The sequence below is a fragment of the Ptychodera flava genome, chromosome 8 (assembly GCF_041260155.1).
Source record: "Ptychodera flava strain L36383 chromosome 8, AS_Pfla_20210202, whole genome shotgun sequence".
NCBI lineage: Eukaryota > Metazoa > Hemichordata > Enteropneusta > Ptychoderidae > Ptychodera > Ptychodera flava.
In genome coordinates this window covers 42,597,802-42,622,349 of record NC_091935.1, presented here as the reverse complement: position 1 = coordinate 42,622,349, position 24,548 = coordinate 42,597,802, and the positions used below count along the sequence as shown (strand labels likewise).

The window sequence follows — 24,548 nt, the reverse complement described above, 5'->3', positions numbered from 1 at the left end:
TTTCAAAGCTAGATCGTTTTTTAACACCCATGGTCTATATTTGTCTGGCTCGCTTCTACTCTATGGTGAAACGGACTCAATTCAACCTGTTCATTGCTACTTGGAAGCAATACGTTTTTTTTATTCGTGTCTAGCTGTTATTTTATTCCATCATCTTTCGTAAGAGCAGGCGCAAAGGGAAGACTCCCTGACCAATATTATGCTGCGCTCACAGTCTCACACACTTATGACGTAAACTGAGGTGTTATTGTATCCTTTTACATCGGCCACAGCCACATTAACTCAAGGCCATTTCGGAGCTCACGTTTCCACCACATTCTGTTAGATTTCGCTCACAATATTCTCAATATCATCTAAACAAGGACAATAACAATGGACAATGTACAAGCAAACAACACTACATAAAGTTTTTATTGAATTTTACTACTGGTATGTACAAACAGACGTACACATGTAAATACAGTTTCAGAGTTTCCGTCCTCGAAAACAACAAACACCCTCACTGTTCCAGACACACCAATGGCCTTGAAAAGGACACTTGTATCTACATTGCATTGGGCAAGAATTAAACACGCGCGGTAGAGCTACCGGTAGTCACGGGGACTCTATACCTCAAGCTTGTTGATTTCTGCTGACAAGTACATGTAATTATTATGCATTTACGTGTGCTCCAGTGTTTATGCTCATGAATATTCGTACAAACTCATGAATATTCACCGGTATTAACCGGCGTCGCGACAGATCACGACGTGTCCCGCGGGATCGCTAGTGATCGCAGCCACTTTGATTTTGACAGGCTCCCTAAATTAAGTTTTGAATCGTAAGGGCTTTTACAGTGGTCATAAAAGGCTATTTACTGACTTGATTGTAATCACAAATCACACTCAACATTTCAATATAAAATTTACAGACCTCTTCAACTTGAAGCTTAAAAAACCTTTAAGAGGCATTGATGTGCACTTGTTACAGTATCACCATATAGAAATATGCACAAACTTTAAAATTGTGCTTTGTTTGGGTGCATGACTACCGTATTCCTCCGATTCTAAAACCCTGCCCGATAATAATGCCCCCCAGGATTATTTTATCAATTCGTAATTGGTCAGTAGTTCGTTTATAACGCCCCCCAGGGGGTACACCCAAATTCTGACTGGAACAATAGAGCCATTGTCATGTAATGAGACAAGGATATCCGCGACACCTACGTCGCTAATCAAAGTCACAAAAAGTGCCAAAGTGAAGTATCAAACTCAAAACAAGCACACTATTGTTGGCGTTTGGAACGTGTCAATCGGGAACGGTTCTATCGTTCCTGGCGATACAATTCCACTTGGATTTCTCTACATAAATGAACATTAAAAGAGATGGATTTTTGAGCGTCTCGATCTAGTACAATGCTGGCTTTTTGTCACTGTCATTTTGCTACCGTCAAAATAAGCAGATTTTTGATCATCTTGATAAGTACGAATCGAATATTTCGATGCCATTTTGCTACCATAACATGAACATTACGATAGTCGGGTTTTTGAACTTGTTGATCAAGAATGATTCGCTCATTTCAAGTGGTGAAAAAATCGTTCCTTTCCACGGGTATCGCAAATGCTCTCGATGGAACTGAAGACAACATGATTTCCGAGGAGATTCCGGTACTCAATGACAACTTAATGAAGCCCTGGGACTCGTGTTTGATGACAAGGGGGAAGATGATGATAGACTTCGATGGGTTTGGCAATTGTATCGACAAACGCGACATCCGAAGTTTCTCACGCACATGAACTGAAAATACTTCGAATTTCTTTCTTTATGTTTCTTCAATTTTGTACATTTTTTTTCTGATGTTTTAAATGTATTTATTGTTTGAACGGCACTTCTTGCTTGTGTGTGTCCTTTTCCTTAACTAGTCCCGGCAATGAGTAGGCGATAGTGTAACAAATTTTCAAGATTATGCATGCTTTCAAAGTCTTGCGAGGGAAAAATACCCAACTTCATAAACGGCCCTATACTTACAGTTAGAACAAAAACGTGCATGTTCGTACCATTCCGAACAGATGATCATAGATGACTGAATTCCACATCAAGAGATATTTCATTCATCCATACAAATAAAAAAAAATCTTCAAAGTTTTATTGCCGAAATTCAATTCATCAAATTGTAAGCATATTGGTGTAGCAATCTTTCGTCTCGGCCAGCCGGCTGATGCTTCATGATTTTATCAGTTCGAGCCTAGCACCTGCCTTTCTGTAAGATCACATTTCGTTTTGAGATATAGTTATTGAAACTACCGGAGGAGCAAAATAATAAAACTCGCAACGTGTAATTGATCGTTTATTTTAAGGAGTACACTAATTGAAAATCATAAATAGAAAACATCGGACGGACACTGTGCACCACACTGTATGCATGTGCTGAACAGAATTTTACCCTGACCTCATGCTCTGACACCTTTGACCTATTGCATGAATTGACCAATCACAGCCAGCGGAACTTTAGGGACTTTCCCTTTACTCCTTGTCTGACCTTTGCGGCCATGCTATGCATTGCTATGGGGAGCTAGCTACTGCTGGAGCGTACTTGTTGCAACAAAGTATCGTGGTGATTATCTTTACACGAAATACGAAGATTTATTGCTATCGTATTTTTTAGCAAAAGAGGGTATGGCAAATACGCTAAATTTCAAAACTTGTCGATCTCCATTAATTTACACCGTACAGCTTCGACTGTCAGTATCAACACAGCATGGCCATGAGTCAATATCACAAAGTATGAGTTGTCTGCAGCGCTCACGTGAATAAAAAAACATTGGCATAAAATTTGCATAACATTGCATCAATTAGCATAAATTAACTACGAAGTTTGATTTCGCGGTGACATCCGTTTATACAAACCCCCTCATGTTTTCCGTCACCTTTGGTTCTGAAAAGGGGGTTTTAGAATCGGAGGAATACGGTACTTTGCAGTCCATGATAAGCTGTAAAATTTGCATTATATATTATTGTGATACCACAGAGAAAATAGATTGATAAAGTTTGCGAGTGACATGCAAGTGCTTCATGAACTCTACAGTGTGTGGAGGGGTCCCAGTCAGAAAAATTGTAACAACTTGGTTATTGAACCACTCTTGTTTAAGGTTGGTGATCTAGCTTAGTGGTTTTGACTGTAATGTCTTAGCTAGGTGACTGGTTGCCATATGTTGTGACTTAGAATCCCATCAAAAATCTACAGAATTGACCAGTCAAATTTATACACCCACTCCCTAATTTAACTTGGTGATTATTCAATGAAAAAGAACTATTATCAGTGTTTGATCTAGGACTCCAAAAATAGGGGCCATTGTGGGCCCACTCCCTTGAAAAAAAGGGGCCATTGGCAAAAAAAGGGGGCCATACTGGGCCCCTTGCAATTTTTAAAGAGGGCCCTTGTTGATCCCAAAGAGCGAATAAAAAGTGGTCCCCCCGGAATTATTAATCATATTAAAATTGCAATCAGTTGTTTTTTGAACGGCTTATAATGGACAGATTGGGTTGCCAGGCAACATTTGCAAAGACAGATTCAACTGTGTGCTGAAGGAATTGACAAAAAGGTGCAGTAGCTGTAACTATTGATATTTTTATTTCTGTGTGTCATTCAACAACGGCAGTTTTCTATTGAGCTTCAAGTTATTTCACTAGCAATCAGTTTGTCAATTACGTTTTAGTTATATACACGTTTTAGTTTTAAAGTAAACCTTTATTGCTCACAATCGAATTTAGATTGTCAACAATAACACTGCTAGAAATATTGCTAAAAACAGAGTGGATATACAGACTTTGTTGACAAACTTGAATTTTTGAGAATTACAAAAAAAATATTTTGATACTCAGAATAAAAACACTGAAAGCTGCCTATTAAAAGTGACCGCTACTGTCCCTTTAATCAAATAATATGAAGTTACTGCAGTGACTGGCAGTTCACCCACAAGAAGGATCTCTAAAAAAAGACAGACGTACAGGTGAGTCAACATTTAATAACACACTTTTATTCGGGTTTTTTTCCAAATTTTGACCATTTTCTCAACTCAATACTGATGATTATGCATATGTTTTATTGCAGACATGTACCATCAGCTATCAGTACCATCCATCATGTCCATAGTACAGCCAGTGCCATTGTGACAGCCACTTCACCTGAAAGAAGAAAATATGATTTATTTTTTGATTGAGCTGTAAACACTGAAATGCCAAATCTGATTTTAAGAAAGATTTTACCCTAACATGTACCATTTCTGAATTAATTTTAAGTAAAGAGTAAAGGAATAAAATAAAAAGAGGGGGTAAATAAGTTAAAAAAATAAACTATAAAAATGTTAAATACTAGATTTCGGTATCCAGAGAAATAGTAAACTTAGATTTGAGAGTGTTTCCTTTATTTTATATTTCTTCAAAATTTCAAGTTTAGAGTAAAAGACTATAATAAAATTTGGAGTTCACAGTAAAAAAGTTGCAAAAAAATAAATTATCAAAACTGTAAAATACTAGATTTGCGTATACTAGAGAAAAATTAAACTGAGACAAAAAACACACTCAACACACTCACGCTCTTCTCTATTTGTTTGATGATGGAAATATGAAATATCTAAACTGCTTTTGTACGACTGGAAACCCCACGTGGCTACCACGCTGGTATGCGAGTCACTGCCAAACGAATAAATAAACAAGTGACTTGACCTTGGAAACTCGCAGCCAGTTTGCAAACATAACTAGTCTGTGCCACTCGGATATTTTGATCAACCCAAGACATGTCAGAAATTAACGTCCACAATGCACAGAATACCAGTCCCGGCCACTCGAACTCCATCGTGTAAAATAGTGATACCGTATAAGCATTGCTTGCTATTTGATCATAACGTACTACAGACTTGCATAGTTACATATCAAAGTCAACGGTAAAATTCCAAAATTTTATTCACCTGCGGAGTGCGGTTGTATTTCGTACCGGCAGTACGGGTCTGTGCCTCAGTTTCTGAATCTTCCATCGTTGTACCTCCTTCATCGTCGAGCGTGGGTGAGGGGACAATCTGAAGGTTTTATCAGAAAATCACTCAAGATACACATGCAGTCACGGCATAGTAGCGCGACGCATGGCCTTCTGCACACGTCTCGTCAAAGACGTCATGCCAACTTACGTCATTGTCGCAAAATGTCGTGATTGAATTTATACCACGTTACGGTATATCCTGATGTTGTCGTAACTAGAATGGGCGTAAAACATAGCGGCCTCGCGGAAACAAATTACTAGGTGCCGGCCTTGAATTATTGCGCCCAAATGGCGCCATGGTCTGTGAAAATAGCGCCATAGCTGATTTTTTTGCGCAAAATGCGCAATGGCGCACTCTAGATCAAACACTGTATTATTGGAAATCATTATGAACATATGAAAATTTATTTTAAAGTATGCCATCAGGGGTCATCAGAGGTATATGGATAAAACAACAATGATTTACAAAGTTTTAAGTTGCATAAGCAAGGAATTAGATCACCCTTTCGTCAAGACTGAACAGAGTTCATTCAATACATATTTGTTCACTTAAATACCTTTGTTCTTCCAGGATTTTAAGAACTACCAGTACATGTTACCTCAAATTAAAGGAGTCTATATTCACATGGAAGATAGACAAACTTCTATCAATTTTCCCAAGAATAGATATGATGATGTAAGTATGTCTTTCATAAGAAAGCTACCTAGCTTGCCAAACTTTATTCATCTTTGACCCACTGATGCCAAAGCCACTGTTGGTAAGTATTGTAATCTCTGAATCAGGCTGTGTCAGTCTGTCTGTATGCCCATCCTTGTGCCTGTCATTCTGTGTCAGTCTGTCTGTATGCCTGTCCTTCTGCCTATCAGTCTGTATCAGTGTCTGTGTATGCCCATCCTTATGCCTATCAGTCTGTCTGTATGCCCATCCTTCTGCCTGTCAGTCTGTATCAGTCTCTGTGTGTGCCCATTCTGTCTGTCAGACTGTGTCAGCTGTCTGTACGCCCATCCTTCTGCCTACCAGTCTGTATCAGTCTGTCTGTACGCCCATCCTTCTGCCTACCAGGTTGTGTCAGTCTGTCTGTATACCCATCCTTCTGCCTGTCAGTCTGTATCAGTCTGTCTGTACGCCCATCCTTCTGCCTACCGGTCTGTATCAGTCTGTGTGTATGCCCTCCTGCCTACCAGGTTGTGTCAGTCTGTCTGTATGCCCATCCTTCTGTCTATCAGTCTGTGTCAGTCTGTATGCCCATCCTTCTGCCTGTCAGTCTGTGTCAGTCTGTCAGTATGCCCATCCTTCTGCATGTCAGTCTGTGTCAGTCTGTCTGTATGCCTGTCCTTCTGCCACTCTTTCTGTCTGTATGCCCATCCTTCTGCCTATCAATCTGTGTCAGTCTGTCTTTACGCCCATCCTTGTGCCTATCAGTTCTATGTGACCTCTGACCTCAAATGTTGAAAATAATGGACAGGGATAACATCTTGATGTTTGTACTGTTCATTCTTTTTGTGCAAGTTAACACAAGAATGGCTAATATGACTACAGCTGATCATTTTAGCCATCTGGGACAACTTCAGCATATCTTTACTGAGTGTACGGGTCAGAAATGGATATGTCAGCAGTGTTAAAAATATGGGCTTTTTAAAAGACGTTAACATGTGTGTCTCTCAGTTGTATCATAGAGGTACAAGTGAGACTGAATTGGACAAAACTTTGGGGGAAAATATCGCTTTGACTACATAGGATGATAAGGACTGGATTGAAAACTTTCAGTAAATGTAAACTTGACAATATAAATTTGGCAATCATCTTGGACCAGGAATGGTGTTAAGTGTCTACACATGGAAATCATAGCTGACAAAATCATTATGTCTTTATAAAATTGCAAGCATTTCTTTGAAACGTATGTTTTTCTTACCTTTGACAGATTATGAAAGTTCTTAACAATTCCAATGAGCATGTGATGGCAATGGGTTCTAATTTTAGCAGCAGTGCTGACTCTCATCTTGTTTGCATACAAAACGATGATGGACATTATCAAACTCAAGCGATAAATATACAAAATAAACCCAGGAAAGGTAAGAAAAAACCGACAGAAGAGAGAAACAAAAAGAGTGTATACCAGTTTGTAGCTTCCTAGAAAGATTATGAGTAAAACAATTTTTAGCTCATATTTGGTTTTATATATAATACCAAAAAGAGGTTATATGATGAGTCTGAGTGGCGTCTGTGTCTGTATATTTGTGGGTATGTGCGGATGTATGTCCGTCACACACAAAGGCTCCCATACCGCCAAAGCTACCATCTCAGTATTTGGTGTACAGGTAGATGTAGGGGTTGAGATGTGAATTTGTTCAAATTAACACATCAGTGTGAAAAATGTGCAAATGAGGTAAGAAAAAGGGAAATACTGCAAGTGTGCAGGAGTGGTGGCAGTGAACTGAATCAGCCCACACATCTGAATAAGAGGATTTTGACCTTTAACATACCGTACTCGTCCAAGTATAAGCCCCCGGTTCGGCAACACTAAACAGCTGTAAAACTAGGGGAGGGGCTTATACTCGAGCAACCCCATGTTATCTGGCATGGACGCATAATTTATGCTAATTTTATGCACGATTTTTTTCAACACCACTCGATCTTTCTATCGCTTTCAAAATCGACTTACACATCCAAAGAAACTGATTGTACAATCTCTGAACACAAAAGTGACATTTTGGTGCAATTCAGCGTCAAAAAAACCCCAAACTTGAAACAAAGACGTCATGTATGCTGCTGATCAACAGTAATGTGAACAGGCATGCATTGCTTACACGGAAAGGCAACTCAATATTCCAGTATCAAACCGTCTACATCTTGTGAAAACAACAACATAGCAGTTAAAATTGTAATAGTCACCAGGAAAAGTCTTCACAAATGAAAGGATAATTGCTTCAAACAAAAGAAACTGCATGTTTCAAGCATGAAAACATCGTGGCTGTGCATGAAAATGAACAATGGCCGACGTGAGTGAGACTATTCTATTTAGGCGACGGGGTGAGTAGGGTCAAAGAATCAAGATAGTACTGGGAAAACGTGTCATTTTCCTTACGATGCTGTCAAGGGAACTCCAGTTTCCCATTGTTTTAACATCATTTAATGGTTTCTTTATTATCTAAAAGTAATTTTGCCAAGTTAAATGACCAAATATACTCTCCTAACCTTTCTGTATTTGAGTTACACTAGGGTAGGGGCTTATACACGGATGTAATGCATTTTCTAAAATCCTCTGAAATCAGTAGGGGGCTTATACACGAGCAGGGGCTTATACTCGGACGAGTACGGTATTTGTATGTAGGGTACCTATTATGTTTGGGAGTGATAGCAGTAACTGAAACAGCTAATTTGTCATTTCCTGTCATTGTTTATGAACTGTGTGACATATTAACAGATCTGCTTAAACCATATGGATGTCTATTTTTGTACATGCATGGTAGAAAGATTCTCTGCTATGCATGTTGCTAAAGTTGACCTTCAGTACCTAAAGTTTCAGACCTTATTTACTTTTGTCATTCTTAATTTTCTGGTTTAAATATTTCTTGTTGTTTTTCTGGTTGTATTTCTTGTTGTTTTTCTGGTTGTACTGTGCAGAAATAAAATCAATGCATAATTTTCCTGCACTGAACAGATAGAAATAACACTTATTGTTGATCTTTGGTATGTACCAATTCTGATCAAATTTGAGCGACACCGTATAATTGCGGTATTTTTCAGAAATATCGTAAAAACACAGCCTGGTCAACGTGAATATGAATTATCAGGTTCTGTATTATATTATAGTTTGGTTTTGTATTACAGGCACTGCATCAGCCATATGCCCAGCAATGTTAATTACTCAGCCAATTCGCTGGGTATTCTGTAACAAGCGTAGACAATCTGCTGAATGAAACCCCAATTACTAAACCCTACTGTAACCATCTGACATGGGCTGTGGCGATAGCGCTCAGCACGATTGCAAAAACGGATACATTGATACATACTGGATCAAACCATATTATTAGCTCCCATTTGCTATTGGGAGATTATATGGTTGAAAAAAGTCTGTATGTGAGATGTCTGTCTGTATTTATGTATGTATGGATGTCTGTCCATCCAACGCAAAAACTCACGAACCGCTGCACATATTAAGCTGATTTTTTATGTAGTGATGCCATATGGTGTTCACGTATGCACAGCAAATGTTTGACCAATTTACACCTCTGCGCGTCACCGAATGATTGACAATTTTTTGAATCACGGAACGACTGTCCCCTAAGGGCCATTTCCTTTGTTACGAAAGCGATTTTTCCCCTAATCGTCGTATTTTTAAAATGCTTTGTGAAACTTTGCGGATACCTGTATGGCTTACGTGTTTATGAAACAGTCTATGTTTATGGTATGCCAGTAATGTTTGTTTGAGAATCACTTCAGCTGATTTTCACGGAGCGGTCTGCTTTGCTGCTGCCAGTTGTCACTCAAGCGCCATTATGAAATTTCGATGAGTTCGGGGTCTTTTATACCCCGCACCGGGGTTTAATTTGAGAGTTAAAATGTTCTTGGTTAAAAGGATGAAAATACTGATAAAGATAACCAGCTGAAGATTCTTTATAACCTGACAGATATGCTGTTTTTTTATGATGTAAATCTTGATAAGCAAGGCATGTTTACTTTAATTAGAATGTTTATATTGTTATAAGCAGTAGAATCAAGTTGAACAAACTGATATTGATAGGTTGGTCGGCTGTTGGAGGTTAAAAGTTGTAAAAATAAATGTACGTATGTATGCATGTCTATCTGTCTGTCCGTCTGTCTGTCTGTCAGTACGTATGTATGTATGAATGCATGTACCGTATGTATGTATGTATGTTAGTTAGTACCGTAAAATTCCCAATTGAAGCCGCGGCTTGTATTAGAAACATTTTTGAGGGACCCCTGGGATCACGCACTGAAGTCCCGGTGTGGCTTCAATTACGTACATTTCCTGTGTTTCGATATTTTTCTCAATGCTCACCAAGCATTGCAGGGGCAATCGCTATTGTTATCCAAATTAGTACCAATGAATTCTGCGTGAATAAATTACCCGCATAAAGAGCCCCTACCCCAGTGTAACTCCAATATAGAAACGTTAGAAGAGTGTATTTGGTCGTTAAACTTGGTAAAATTCCTTTTAGATAATAAGGAAACTATGAAAAGATGTTAAAACAATGGGAAACTGGAGTTCCCTTGACAGCATGGTAAGGAAAATGACACGTTTTTCCAGTACGTTCATGATTCTCTGACCCTGCTCACCCCCGTCCCCTAAATAGAATAGTCTCACTAAGGTCGGCCATGTTGACTAGCAGCATGCATGATGTCTCTGTTTCAAGTGGTTTCAAGGGGTTTTTGGACGCTGAAATTTCACCAAAATGTCAATTCTGTATTCAGAGATTGTACAATCAATTTCTTTGGACGAGTAAGTCGATTTTGAAAGCGATAGAAGATCAAATGGTGTTGAAAAAAATCGTGCATAAAATTAGCATAAATTAAGCGTCCATGGCAGATGGGTCCCCTTGATTTACAGCCATCTTGTGTTGCCGAACCGGTGGCTTGTACTAGGATAGTGCAATAAAGGCAAGTGAATGACCTTTGGCTGGCATGTTTTTGTGAACTGTTTTGCGGTCAAATTTTATTTTCTCATGATCAAAAACGGAACGTGTACAAGCTTATACGCATGCACCCACCATGGTCATTCAGGAGCCACAGTACAGTATAGGCAGTTCATTATGTCAATATGATGCAGGTGGTGGTGTTGTACGTCAGGCATCGGTAAGGGTAAGTGGGTATTGAATGAAACCTACGTATTTGAAACATGGTATCTCAATCTCTCAACTATTTTAACTTGTACACAAACACCGTTGCTTCAAAAAATTGTTGCATCAGTTATTGACTATGGCGGTGTTTACCACACTGACAAAAACTTCGGCCGTGTTCAAACATACACACAAACGTACCGATACATGGGGCATTGTTTGTACTTTTGTTTCTATCAATGACAAAATGCACAATGGTAGTATTGTTAAAAAGGAACTTTTTATTGTGTATTTTTTCTGTAAGAAAGACACCTGTCAATCATTAGCACAAGTCAATGACGCGACACAAGCCAGCTGGTGTGAATTTCAGCATGCATTGTTTCATGATGAGCTCAGAGAAGGGGTGCGGCTTCTACTATGGTACAATTCAAAAACCTAAAATGGGCAAAGAATGAGCCAAGACAATGTTTCAAAGTCAGGGTGCGGCTTCAATTAGAGGTGCGGCCTCAATTGGGAATTTTACGGTATGTGCGGATGTATGTCCATCCACATTAAAAATTCCTAAACCGCAGCATCTACCACCTTAGTATTTGGTGGACAGGTGCACCCAGGGATAGAGATGTGAATTTGTTGAATTGAACATGTCAAAGTCAAAAATATGCAAATGAGGGGAAAAAAAGGAAAAATCCTGCAAATTGCTAAAACTCTGTAACCACTGGCCAGATTTAGTTGAAACTTGGTAATGAGGCTCTTTATAGTGACTTTAGTTACATTTCTTCAAATTGTGGTGAAACTTTGAAAGTTGTATTTTTTAGGCGATTTTCCCGGTTTTGGTCAAAAAATCTTGTTTTCTGAAAGTGTTCATCCCATTGCCTTGAAAACTTGTATGTATGATCCCAGGGTTTGCCTTTCTCAGATTCGTTCAAATTGTGGTGAAATTTTCATATTTGTATATTTGGGGCAATTTTTCCCATTTTTTTATCAAAAAATCATTTTCTCCCAAAGTATTTGTTGGAGTGCTTTTAAACATGATAGTCTTGATCCTAGGGTTGTTTTCTGTCAGATGGGTAAAAGTCATTATGAGATTGAGCATTTCATATTGCTGGGGTATAAGATTAATTTAGACCTGCAATGGAATTTTCTCAGTAATCAACCTGTAAGAATGCAATGTCATGTGTGTATTAGTACTTAGTATCTCTGTAAAATGGGAGCACAGTGTAATTGACACAATTTTTTAACTTTATTGTCGTACGACTTGCGTAAAAGACTGATATCCCTTTGTAAGGAAACCTTTCCAAGTTTCGATCTAGAACTCTACTTTTCAAGAAAAGCAGCGTGGAGTCAAGGGGTTATAGTTATTGTGAAGGCACTTTGGGATCCACTGTGGAAATCTTGTAATTATTTAAGTTCTTTTTCTTTTTCGTTGATTGCTTTAGTCAGTTTACTTTCCCAATCCTTGAGTTTCTTCAGCTGAGCCATGAAGTCAGTCTTATGTTTATCCTGTCGACTGCAAATTATATTACCATGCCCTGCCCGTCACATTTTGATTTGTCGAGCTGAACCACGTGAATGACCACAAATACACAGTAATGGTTTGTTTACATGCCCATGAATATGAATAACAAGATTAACAACTCAAAGTATCGTAACTTTACAACTCAAACGTTAATCATAATCAATCACAAAATATTATGGAGCACTTGTAGGTCAAGTTGAGACACTTTTTTCTGAAAACATCTCTGGATTTGCCTATTTTTACAGCGTGCGTGACAGTGCATCGCGTATTGCTCAGTTTCTGGGGCCCAGTTGTCGTTCGCTGGAGGAAAGCCAAATTAACGGGCTCGGCAAGCCTCGCCCGTTAATTTTTGGCTTTCCTCTCGCCCTTGCCCACAAATAAACGTTAATGGTCAGCATGTCGCCCGTTATTTCTATAATATACATATTAGCCTTTGCAAGTTTCTCCCAGTAAACAGGCCTCACTATTTACATTTCTGGTCGATCTGTGGCCCCTTCGATGGCAGCCATTACAGGTGCTTCTAGTATTTGTACCGACTGGTTCTGCCTCAGCTACTGGTCTCTCCATTTCTTTTCTCTGATTGTAAGTTGCCATTTTTTCATCTCTTAGAGAACACAACTTTGACAGAACCATGTCATCTTTTCTTTCTTGCTAGTTCATTTTGCTGTCCGAATTGCTAAACCAAAGTTGTTGAGCACGGGAATTCCTGTCGATATCTGTTGGATAATCTGTATCAGTATCCCGCTTTGGTGTTGTACAGTTCTCTTTTCTACCAATGTCATTGCCAGACTTTGGATGCAGACTTACGGAGGGGAACATCCTTCGGTTACTACGATTTTTACTCTCAGGTAGTCAGCCGTACTGGTAAAGCACATCTATACATATCATCACCACTTAGCTTCACGGATGTCCTCTCACTATTGCAGTTGAAATGAAACATTGACCAAAGACGGTATTTTGACATTGATAAATTTCATCAATTCGGCATAGGTCAAGTGTTGCTTGCTTGCATACCCTTGACAAGTCTTTCTTCTGTACGTCATTTGAAATTGAAACATTGTTTAATTCGGGGTTGTTACACATGTTCAAGTTAGGTACAAGAAATTTAATCTCAACTTTCCTTCTCGATGGAATAAACCATATCATTAGCATGGTGTCGATTGTGCACACAACAGGCTCCGTACAGTGTAATTTGCGCAAGTAAATAATGTAAGTAAAAGAAAGTTAATGAGAAAACTACGCACAAACACAAATCGTATAAAACAGGCATGGTTTTCCATAATATATATTGTATTCCCGCTTCCGATCCCATTCAACTTTCCTGATATAAAATGGTTTGATCCAGTATGTATCAATGTATCAAACTGAGCGCTATCGCCACAGCCCATGTCAGATGGTTACAGTAAGGTTAGTAATTGGGGTTTCTTTCAGCAGATCATCTAGGCATGTTGCAGAACATCCAGCAAAGTGGCTGAGTAATGAACAACATTGCTAGACGTATCACTGATGCGACGGCTGTAGCGATTGACCAGTGGGAGATAAAAGGAACCTGATACACTATCTGTCATACACACTAACTCACACATGTGTGTACATATAATCAATTTGGAGAAATGTTAACATTGCCTCCACATTTCTAGACTGTAACAAAAACACTACCCTATTCCTCTGATTCTAATACCCCGCCCGATTATAACGCCCCCCCCCCCCCCCCCGGATTATTTTATCGATTCGTAATTGGCCATTAGTTCGTTTATAACACCCCCCAGTGGGGTACACCCAAATTCTGACTGGAACAATAGAGCCATTGTCATGTAATGAGACAAGGATATCCGCAACACCTACGCTGCTCAGTATCAAAGTCACAAACAAGTGCCAAAGTGAAGTATCAAACCTCAAAACAAGCACACTATTGTTGGGGTTTGGAACATGTCAATCGGGAACGTTCTATCGTTCCTGGTGATAAAATTCCACAGGGATTTCGCTATGTAAATGAACATTAAAAGAGTTAGATTTTTGAGCGTCCTGATCTAGTACAATGCCGCCTTTTTGTCACTGTCATTTTGCTACCGTCAAAATAAGCAGATTTTTGATCATCTTGATACGTACGAATCAAATATTTCAATGCCATTTGGCTACCATAACATGAACATTGCGATAGTCGGGTTTCTGAATGTGTCGATCAAGTACAATTCGCTCATTTCAAGTGGTGAAAAAATCATTCCACGGGTATCGTGAATGCGCTCGACGGAACTGAAGACAACATGATTTCCTAGGAGATTCCGGTACTCGATGACGACTTATTAAATTAAGCTGTAGGACTCGTGTTTGATGACGAGGGGGAAGATGACGATATAGACTTCGATGGGTTTGACTTCGATGAAGAGGGCAATTGTATCGACAAACGCGACATCCGAAGTTTATTCTGCGCATGAACTGAAAATTCTGTGAATTTCTTTCATTAAAGTTTTATCAATTTTGTACATAGTTTTTCTCATGTAATAAAGGCATTTTTGTTTGAACGGCACTTCTTGCTTGTGTGTGTCCTTTTCCTGAACTAGTCCCGGCAATGAGTAGGCGATAGTGTAACAGATTTTCAAGATTTGGTATGCTTTCGAAGTCTTGCGAGGGAAAAATACCCGACTTCATAAACGGCCCTATACACTTATTGTTAGAACAAAAACGTGCATGTTCGTACCATATTCCGAACAGTTGATCATAGATGACTGAATTCCACATCAAGAGACATTTCATTCATCGATACAAGTAATGAAAAAAACTTCAAAGATATATTGCCAAAAATTCAATACATCAAATTGTAAGCAGATTGGCGGAGCAAACTTTCGTCTCGGCCAGCTGATGCTTCAACACATTATCAGTTCCAGCCTGCCTGTTCGTAAGAGCACATTTCGTTTCAAGATACGGTTAGACTTTTTGAAACTACCATAGGAGCAAAATAATAAAACTCACAACGTGTAATTGATCGTTTATTTTAAGGAGTACGCCAATTGAAAATCGTAAATAGAAAACATGAGACGAACACCTTCACACTGTATGCATTTGCTGAGCAGAATTTTACCCTGACCTCATGCACTGACACCTTTGACCTATTGCATGAATTGACCAATCACAGCCTGTGGAACTTTAGGGACTTTCCCTTTACTCCTTGTCTGACCTTTGCGGCCATGCTATGGGGAGCTTATAGCTGCTGCTGGGGAGCGTACTTGTTGCAACGAAGTATCGTGGTGATTATCTGTACACGAAATATGAAGATTTATTGCTATGGTAGTGTTACATCCATGAGTAAATACGCTAAATTTCAAAACTTGTCGATCTCCATTAATTTATACCGTACAGATTCGACTGCCAGTATCGACGCAGCATGGCCATGAGTCGATATCACAAAGTATGAGTTGTCTGAGCACTCGCGTGAATCAAAAAACATTAGCATAGAATTTGCATAACATTGTATAATTAGCATAAATTAACTACGATTTTATTTTGCAGTGAAATCCCTTTATACAACCCCCTCATCTTTTCCGTCACCTTTGGTTCTGAAAAGGGGGTTTTAGAATCGGAGGAATACGGTAATAATTGGATTGCACTGTCAGTGTCCATAGGTATTCCAGGTTCTGCTCCAAGTTACATGCCTGTAGGTATATTAGTCCATAGAAAAAAAAGGTCTAAAGGATTTCTGTGATGGCATAGCATATGCCGTGTGCTGTGTGTTGTAGAGGGAGATATCTCAAAAACCATTCAGTAACATTTTAAAGGTTGGTGGGATGGTTACTTGAGCAAATATCTCCAGATGATGTTTACTTTTTTACCTTCTCGTGTCTATTTATAGACAGAGAAGGTATTAGAGTTGAAAACCAATATGCTGCTGTCAAGAACTTCCGTCTGTCAAGACTTCCGTCTGTCAAGATCCGTTGACGGCATGCCATCGTGATGGGTCATATCATAAACTGGTGGGGGTGTTCATGGCTCAGGTTGAGGTGTGGGAGAACGATTTTGAGCTATGACAAAAATCAAAAGGGACTTAGCGGCATAGCCACTGTGTTAAGCCTTTCTCCAAGGTTTCTTAGTTGACTACAATCTATTACAGACTACTGAGCTGACGTTAGGGGTACTCACTTTGTGTTTGCTCACTCTGTGAGCGCTAGTGTTTGGTACTGAGTTGCGTGGATATCCCCTCATGGCCTCACGTGATCTGGGCCTGTTGCATAATCTGCAGAGATGATCATATGCCTCCGAGTCTGAAAACTGTCATTGTGTAAGCCTGTCGGCATTTTCCTTGCATTTTTTCTCATTTAATTTTGCAAAATATCGGCGAGTACCTCAATATTTCAAGATAACCCTTTCTTCCCAATCGTTTCCTGGAGTTTCAGAGTCATATGAACGAAAATGAGTGAAAGTTTTAGACAGGAAAATCGGACGTCGGCCATGTTCAATGTTTACAGTGCAATCAGAAGTTTAAGTGGAGGAATTAACCAACAAACACAGGAGTGTTCATGATGCCCGCCCTCTAGAGGCAGACCCTCCTATATGAAGTACCACATTTGATGCTTGTGGAAAGCTTGACCACACAATGGAGCATTTAAACTTTTAGAAAATGACAAACTGAATAAGAAGGTATTCAGAAAATGTCAAATACTGAGGAAAAATGCGCAAATATTCAAAATAAACAGGTTAACTGATTGGTCAACTATAAAAAACAATGAAAATGTTTATGATCAAAAGTTTTTGAGATGCGCACATTTTAACAAATACAGAAATTATTAACATTATAAATATAAGACCAAACTATTTTTTCAGGGATGGGACAGGTTGGAAATGAGGGTGAGAGACAAAGGCACTCCTATTGCTGCATGTGGATGCAGCCACACCATTTCATTTACAGCATACTTATTCACTGTGTTGTGTTCAAGTTCCATATTGTACTGACTGTCATACAAGGATAACATAAGCAAATCAAATCAAATTAGAAAAGGATCAATGCTGTTGTGTGGATTTTGCTGAACATGGCTGATATTTCGCCCTATATATTTGGTATCCAGCAAAGGCATATTTTGATTTAAAGTCAAAATTAACACTACATTGCTGACAATATATTTTACCGTTTCTGCATGAATTTTTCTTTTTTAAATTATAGTATATTAGTACTTCAAACAGATTAACAGTTATCGTGATGTCAACCCATAATTTTACATCACAAAGACTGTAATTCTGCCAATTTTTTTTGTTTTCAGTCATTTTATAAATTTTGCACTGCACAAGATGATTGAACAAATTGCAATGTTTGAATTTGTAAACTCAAAGAATAAAAATCCTTTGGTCACAAATTAAATTATTTTTTGAAAAGAAATTTACTCTTAAACACTTTTAGCATATATTCTTTACACGGTCATGTATTTCAAGGAAAATATGCCTATTAAAAACAGTAATTTCTTCACTTTCAATTTTTTTTCAATACTATGACAATTATCAGCCATGAGGTTATACAAACACAAGACCAGATAGGCGTTTTTCATCATTTCCACAGGACTCTTTGGAAAATCCATTAAAAACAGTTAAAAGTGACTGGAAATGATCACTTGGTATACATTTAATTTACAGATGCCAGGTTGTGTATTTCACATGCACTCAGGTCAGAAAGGAAGTGCGTCATTACTATTTTGGACTGTAAATTCTTATTTCTGAATTGTTTAACTTTTTTCCACATTGAACTATCTTTAGGCAGTTTATACAGTAGCTTAGAATTTTTTTGATTGATGTATTTAATCATCTTTTGGGTTCTTTGGGTCCATATCCCACCTCATGCCCCTACATCATCAACTATTTACCAACAACTCCATGCCAACAACCAATTACCTGACCTGGCCACACATTTGAGAAGGTACAGCGTCATTGACGGTATTTTTATTGTTTTCAGCTCTCTTTTCATCAAAATGTGAACACTATTGCATTTATAGTTTTACTATTTTCTGACAATATGTTATTCAGAACTACAAAGAGATTTTAAAGGTTTGTTGATAAATGTCAATTACAATCACTGTATCTTGTTATTTTCTCATTTTCTATTCACAAATTTTGCCATACTTCATTTGCAGTCACTGGTGCCAGTTTTGTTGTGTTTAATGGAGCGCTGAAAAGCAGTTCTGGATTGATGGCTAAATCAAGCATCGTAGAAGATGGTTTAATGGTTCAAATACCAGCAGATACTATGAAAGCTTTGAGGCATGCCCTGAGAGAAATGAAAGATTTTACCATTCACTGTGGTGCTATTGGGACAGAAAATCCGGAAGAATCCGTTATTGTACAGTGGGTTGAAGATGATGTGAAAATTAATATTGGGTTAGTAATAACAACGAATTTCAACCTAACGTTAAGAAAGGAAAGCATGAAATTCTTGTTACTCTCCCTCCCGTCCATTCATTCTGGTTAGAATCTAAATTAATCAGAAATTACAAAAAACTCTGGAAATGTTCCTGTAAATTACAGATCATCGAACAGTAGCAACTAAACAATCTCCAAATGAAACCAGGTGGAATACTGGTTGAATATTTATGAAAATTTTAAATTCAGTCCAGATGTGTTAGTTTCATTACAACAATGATGGGTAGTTGTTATTTTCAAAGTATTTGCCCTGAAAAGCGAGTCACAGTTGTTTAAGAGTATAAGAATAAAATTGTACGTCAGATTAGCTTTGTTTGTAGGTCTGTTAGTCATCAGCTAGAGGCTATGCCTAACCAATATATCACAGAGACCTGTACATATAGAGGTAGCTCTGCATAGCAGTGCTGGATGTTCTGGCCGCACCTCCCACACTGAGAGTCATAGTTGGTAAACATAGCCCTACCATCCAGAGTTAGCATAGAGCTTGTGTCAAATCAGAATGGTGTTGAAGGGTGGTCTGCACAATTTCACAAGAGACACTGATTAGAAAATTGAAATTTTCTTGTTTCCCCTTGTCCATCGAACATTTAACTTCAAAATCAGGCTTGGCAACCAGCCTAAGACAACTTCTGCATCTTACAGCCTAACTTTAGATTCCTATCGACCTATCTTAGAAACTCTCTTCCTAACCCTGGATTCCTATACATCTAATCTTTAAATCCTCTTGGCCTAAATTTTAAGGTTCAATCTACCCAATTTCAGATCCTATTAAATAGCTTCAGATGTGACGTCATAACTTTAGACCCTGTCAACCTATCTTTGAATCCTCACAACCTAACTTTGAACCAGATGCGAACTGAATATGCTCATGTGTCTACAACAGGTTCATTAATAGTAGTACACATCACAGAAAAATCAGATATCTGTTATACCATTATGTGTAGCAGGTTTCATCAACTTTCGCACAGTACTCTCAGACTTAAATCACTAATTACAAAACTTTATTTAATATGCAAATGAGCTGTTTATTAACTTGACGCTGCTGCTCAATGCTTCATGGGACAATTAGCTATATATCAGATCAACTTATGTAGCACGTTTCATCAAATTTGGTGCATTTATTTTGGCGTTATATGACTGATTACAAAACAACATAGCAAATGCAAATGATCTAGCTATTTATTAACTTAACACTGCCCAATGCTTCTAAAGTACAATTAGATATATATCAGATCAATATCTATTGTAGGTTTCAGCGAATTGGGTGCCGTAATTTCAGAGATATACCTAATTACAAAGTTGATTAAATATGCAAATAAACCCTTAATGGTTCTACTCCGGAATAAAAAGAACGCGATGCGTACGCCGTTCTACATACTCAGTACGCCCAAATAATCACGTGATGCCGGTACAAACAAACCCACATGTGTACTGAACGCGTATGGAAAAATACACGTACGTCTGTGTGCGTTTGCGCACATGGCTTTGTTTGTACCGTGGTCGATTCGAATTCCGGGTTTGGCCTATTAGCTTCACACTACTTAATGCTTTACACCACAGTTAGATATCTCATGGATCAGTATCTTCAACAGATTTTATCAAATTTGGTGCAGTTATTTTGGCGTTATATGACTAATTACAAAATTTCATAAAATATGCAAATGAGCTATTTATTAACTTGACACTGACAAATGCTTCTCAGTACAATATATCAGATCAATATCTGTACCAGATTTCACTGACTTGGGTGTCGTAATTTCAGAGTAAAATACCTAATTGCAAAGTTCATTAAATATGCAAATGAACCCTTAATTAACTCCACACTACGAAATCTTTTACACCACAGTTAGATATCAGTCGGATCAGTATCTGCAGCAAATTTCATCACATTTGGTGCAGTTACATCGGTGTTATATGACTAATTACAAAACTTCATAAAATATGCAAATGAGCTATTTATTAACTTGACATTGCGCAATGCTTCTGAGTTTAATGAGATATACATCAGATCAATATTTGTTGAACGTATGGTCAAGTTTGGTGCAGGAATTTCAGAGTTATGTCAGTAATAACAAAAATTCATTAAATATGCAAATGAGCAGATAATTGACATGACGCTCACAGTATCATCATAATGTTCTGATATTGTCATCTGTGAAAAGTTTCATGAAATTTTGTGCAGTATTTCTTGATATATGTGTACACTGTCATTACCGTCTCCATAGGGAAACCATTGTACGGACAAAAATGATATTGCATAACTTCATTAATATGCAAGCCACACTAACCATAATCAGTTCTTGCAAGTAGCATATGGTACCTGTGTATCAAATCTGACTTGAATCTGTTTAGGCGTTTTTGAGTTATCTTGTAAACAGACAGACAGACACACACACACACACAGACAGACATCACTATGACATTAGCCCACGTGTGTGAACACGTGAGCTAAAAATGGGGATGTAAATTAAGGATCTACAATTTACTGTATGCATTGATTACACAGCATGATGGTAAAGTGCAGTCTTTTTTAACCCTTTGAGCGCTGTAATTTTTTCCACCAAAATTTTAGTGCAACATTTCAACAATTTTTATGAATTTTTCTGCAATTTTTTAGTTCATATTTGGTATTTATATAAATACCAAAAAGAGCTTATATGGTGAGTCGGTGGCATCTGTATGTAAATGGTATGTATGTGCGGATGTATGGCCGTCACACACAAAGGCTCCCATACTGCCAAAGCCACAATCTCAATATTTGGTGTACAGGTAGATGCAGGGCCTGAGATGTACCTAAAGTTTCAGACCTTATTTACTTTTGTCATTCTTGTTTTTCTGGTTTAAATATTTCTTGTTGTTTTTCTGGTTGTACTGTGCAGAAATCATTGTCACAACATCAACGTGGAATTTTCTTGCACTGAACAGATAGAAACAACATTTATTGTTGATCTTTGGTACCCATACTGGTATATACCAATTCTGATCAAATTTGAGCGACACTGTATAATTGCAGTATTTTTTGATAATTTTGGACCAAACAAACACCAATTTTCATTGGCTACAGTTTTTCTTCAAAATTTGGGTAAAAATCTGAAAAAATTTGACTGGGGTACATTTTTTAAAGGTGACAAAAATTGACTTTGGCACTCAAAGGATTAATCAAGTTTTTGTCATGCTCTGAGGACTGTATCTATACTACTTTCTATTTTTATAAATTTGGCCATTTCCTATGTCAAACTTTTTTGGTCAATTTTCACTTAAGTACCATCACAGTCTTACCAAAACCAAACAAACAAATAAATGCATTGAAAGTTTGTAAGCATTGCGACCGACATCGCAACATCTCTCGCTGTTCACAGTCCTCTGTGATGTTTTCATGTCATCTATGCTGCTGAAGAGCACAGTCCTGCTCGACTGCATCATGACAGAACCGTTATACTACAAGTTTCTTGTTGATGAGTTTTAATATCTATGTCATGAATTATATCAAGTATAACCGTACATGAGCCACAAAAAATCTGAAAACACCACTGAAAATACACGACAGAGAAGATGCACATACTGTTTACAAATCATACAATAATATATATTCATAGTAACTCAGAAAGGTCTTGATCCTGTTCATTGTAACTTTTGGACACAAAGCATGAGATACTACTGAGAAAGTCAATCTTTCATGTAGGTCGTTAAAACAAGTTTAATTATATTTAGGTAAGCCAGTAAAATGTATTCAAGTAGACAATGTAAATACCTTGGAAATGTTTTATTTGTACTGAAACAACATCTACATCACTATGAACCATTCAACGAGTTACAATGACATACTCACTTCAAGTTTCCCCTAATCCGGTCAAACATTCTTTTCTGAGATGATGAATTTGACATATGGGACATCTAAGGACATGTATAATTCTTGGAGATGAACTGACTCAGTCAATGATATGACTACCATATCCACCTTACATTTACTGATGCCATAGAGATGTTTTCTCTGTAGACTGAGTGGCCAACCATAGCGAGTTCGAGCACTGTCTTTAATGCTGCCGGCGCAAGTTCAATTTTGACCTTAATTTTGGTGGGTCTCGCAACTTCGTGAAGGGCTGCAGTTACTTTTCCCAACATGAAAAATTACTCACTTTACACTACCCAGCGTATATTTTTTCATCTACCATTGTACTGAGCTTAATCATAAATGTCCTTCAAATTGTGAAAACCTGTGTTGATATCTCATGTTTAAATTGTTCGATGTGACAGTGCAGTGCAACCCTCCAGGGAAGTGGAATGGTCCAATAGCGGAATAATATCAACAAGTGATATGGTTGCCATCACTTCTTAGCAACCAACTTTCTAGGAGTCCAGCGAGTTAACAAGCAAGGTCAATTTCTGTCAATATCAGGGCTAATTTCAGAGCATTGCCAGGAAAACAGTGAAACCAAAGTATGCATGTATTATAAAGGGGTCATTACACGAAGTTTGATCAACACATGTCTCGTGATGTGTCTGTATTTTGACTCGTTGCTGCACAACTAGTCAAAATACAGACATATCATTCAGATGTGACGCCATATCGATCAAACTTCATGTAATAGCCCCTAAATATAATATAATACAATATGATATGATATGATATAATATAATATAGTTGAATATAATATATATATTTTAAAGTACAAAATTTAGATTTTTATTTATTTATTTGTTTATTTATTTGATTATTTGACATTTACAGAGTGGTGAGTCCTGTTGATGGCAAATCAATGGAAGGTATCAGCAGTTTACGTATTCAGAAAAGCACTGACTACATGGGTGAAAATAGAGCCATTCGATGGACTGAAGTCTTTTTCCTTAATAGTGAAGAAAGTGTTGACCAAAGATGTGACACTGTAGATCTAAGTCGATTGGCTGAAACCCTGTCTAAAGGATGTTGTATGGCACTGGTTCCTCACTTAGATGGGCTCAAAGAAATTCATATGTCAAAGATTGGCTTACGAGTAACCATTGGCGCTGAAAGGGTAAGGCTATTTAAAAGTTTAGATGCCAAATGATACAGATATGCGACATGTGTTCACTTCATGCGATACACGTTTATTGACGGGCATTACTCTGTAGGATTATGAAATGTTAAAAGGTAGCAAACCACTCTTCAGAATGTCTCATGTTGTGAAAAACGAACAAGACTGAAGTGTTTTGGTTGCAGGTTCAACATGCAAAAGGGAAAGGACATATTTGTTTTGTTCACTTCGGTACTCAGGGCAAGGTATATACATGTTTGCCGTAGTCAGCATTGGAATTGGTATGGCAAATTAGCAGATACTGCAGTTGAATGAAAAAAACAATATTTACAAATAAACTCTGCCCTAATTATAGCGATGAGTTGAATTACACTCAAAGACATATTTAAATTTGCAATGAATTCAACCGAAAAATGGAAACAACAAGAGAGAGATTTTTGACCAATGGCGACCAACACTAAGCCGTATCAATTGCTTTGCACCAAGTTAACAGTTTTTGTCTACGCACTCACTGAGCACACAGGCGAATTCTCACCTTAAACGCTAAGGTCCCCTATAAAAGAGGGATCATGGTAAGACTATGCAAATGTGAAAAAGCCACACTATGCATAAGAGACACTCGATTTGCTCCGACATTTCCAGAAATTTGACACGTGAACAGTGTTAATTTCCATCCAATCTCATACATGACATCTGTTAATGTATAGCGACTGCCATTATGTCGAAAAAATGTTACAAAACACGGCTATTCAATTCAGAGAACACATATTTTCACAAAGGCAAGCGTGGGTCCAGAATGTCCATTTGA

General features: G+C 37.9%; 1 protein-coding gene and 1 long non-coding RNA gene across 4 annotated transcripts in view; one reads left to right on the top strand and one right to left on the bottom strand.

The window, feature by feature from the left end:
* Positions 1-24,548, top strand: part of LOC139139385 (zinc finger FYVE domain-containing protein 16-like) — a 190,000-nt gene that overhangs the window by 137,338 nt on the left and 28,114 nt on the right. For all 3 annotated transcript variants that reach the window (XM_070708286.1, XM_070708287.1, XM_070708285.1), the window contains 4 exons: positions 5,586-5,690; positions 6,937-7,087; positions 18,443-18,686; positions 23,458-23,740. In XM_070708286.1, coding sequence (XP_070564387.1) covers positions 5,586-5,690; positions 6,937-7,087; positions 18,443-18,686; positions 23,458-23,740 — 783 coding nt within the window. The remainder of the gene's footprint in view (positions 1-5,585; positions 5,691-6,936; positions 7,088-18,442; positions 18,687-23,457; positions 23,741-24,548) is intronic.
* LOC139139389 (uncharacterized) lies at positions 3,995-5,233 on the bottom strand. Its single transcript, XR_011553791.1, has 2 exons — positions 4,947-5,233; positions 3,995-4,164 (listed from the first exon to the last, which is right to left on the bottom strand). It is a non-coding gene; the product is annotated as an uncharacterized lncRNA (long non-coding RNA).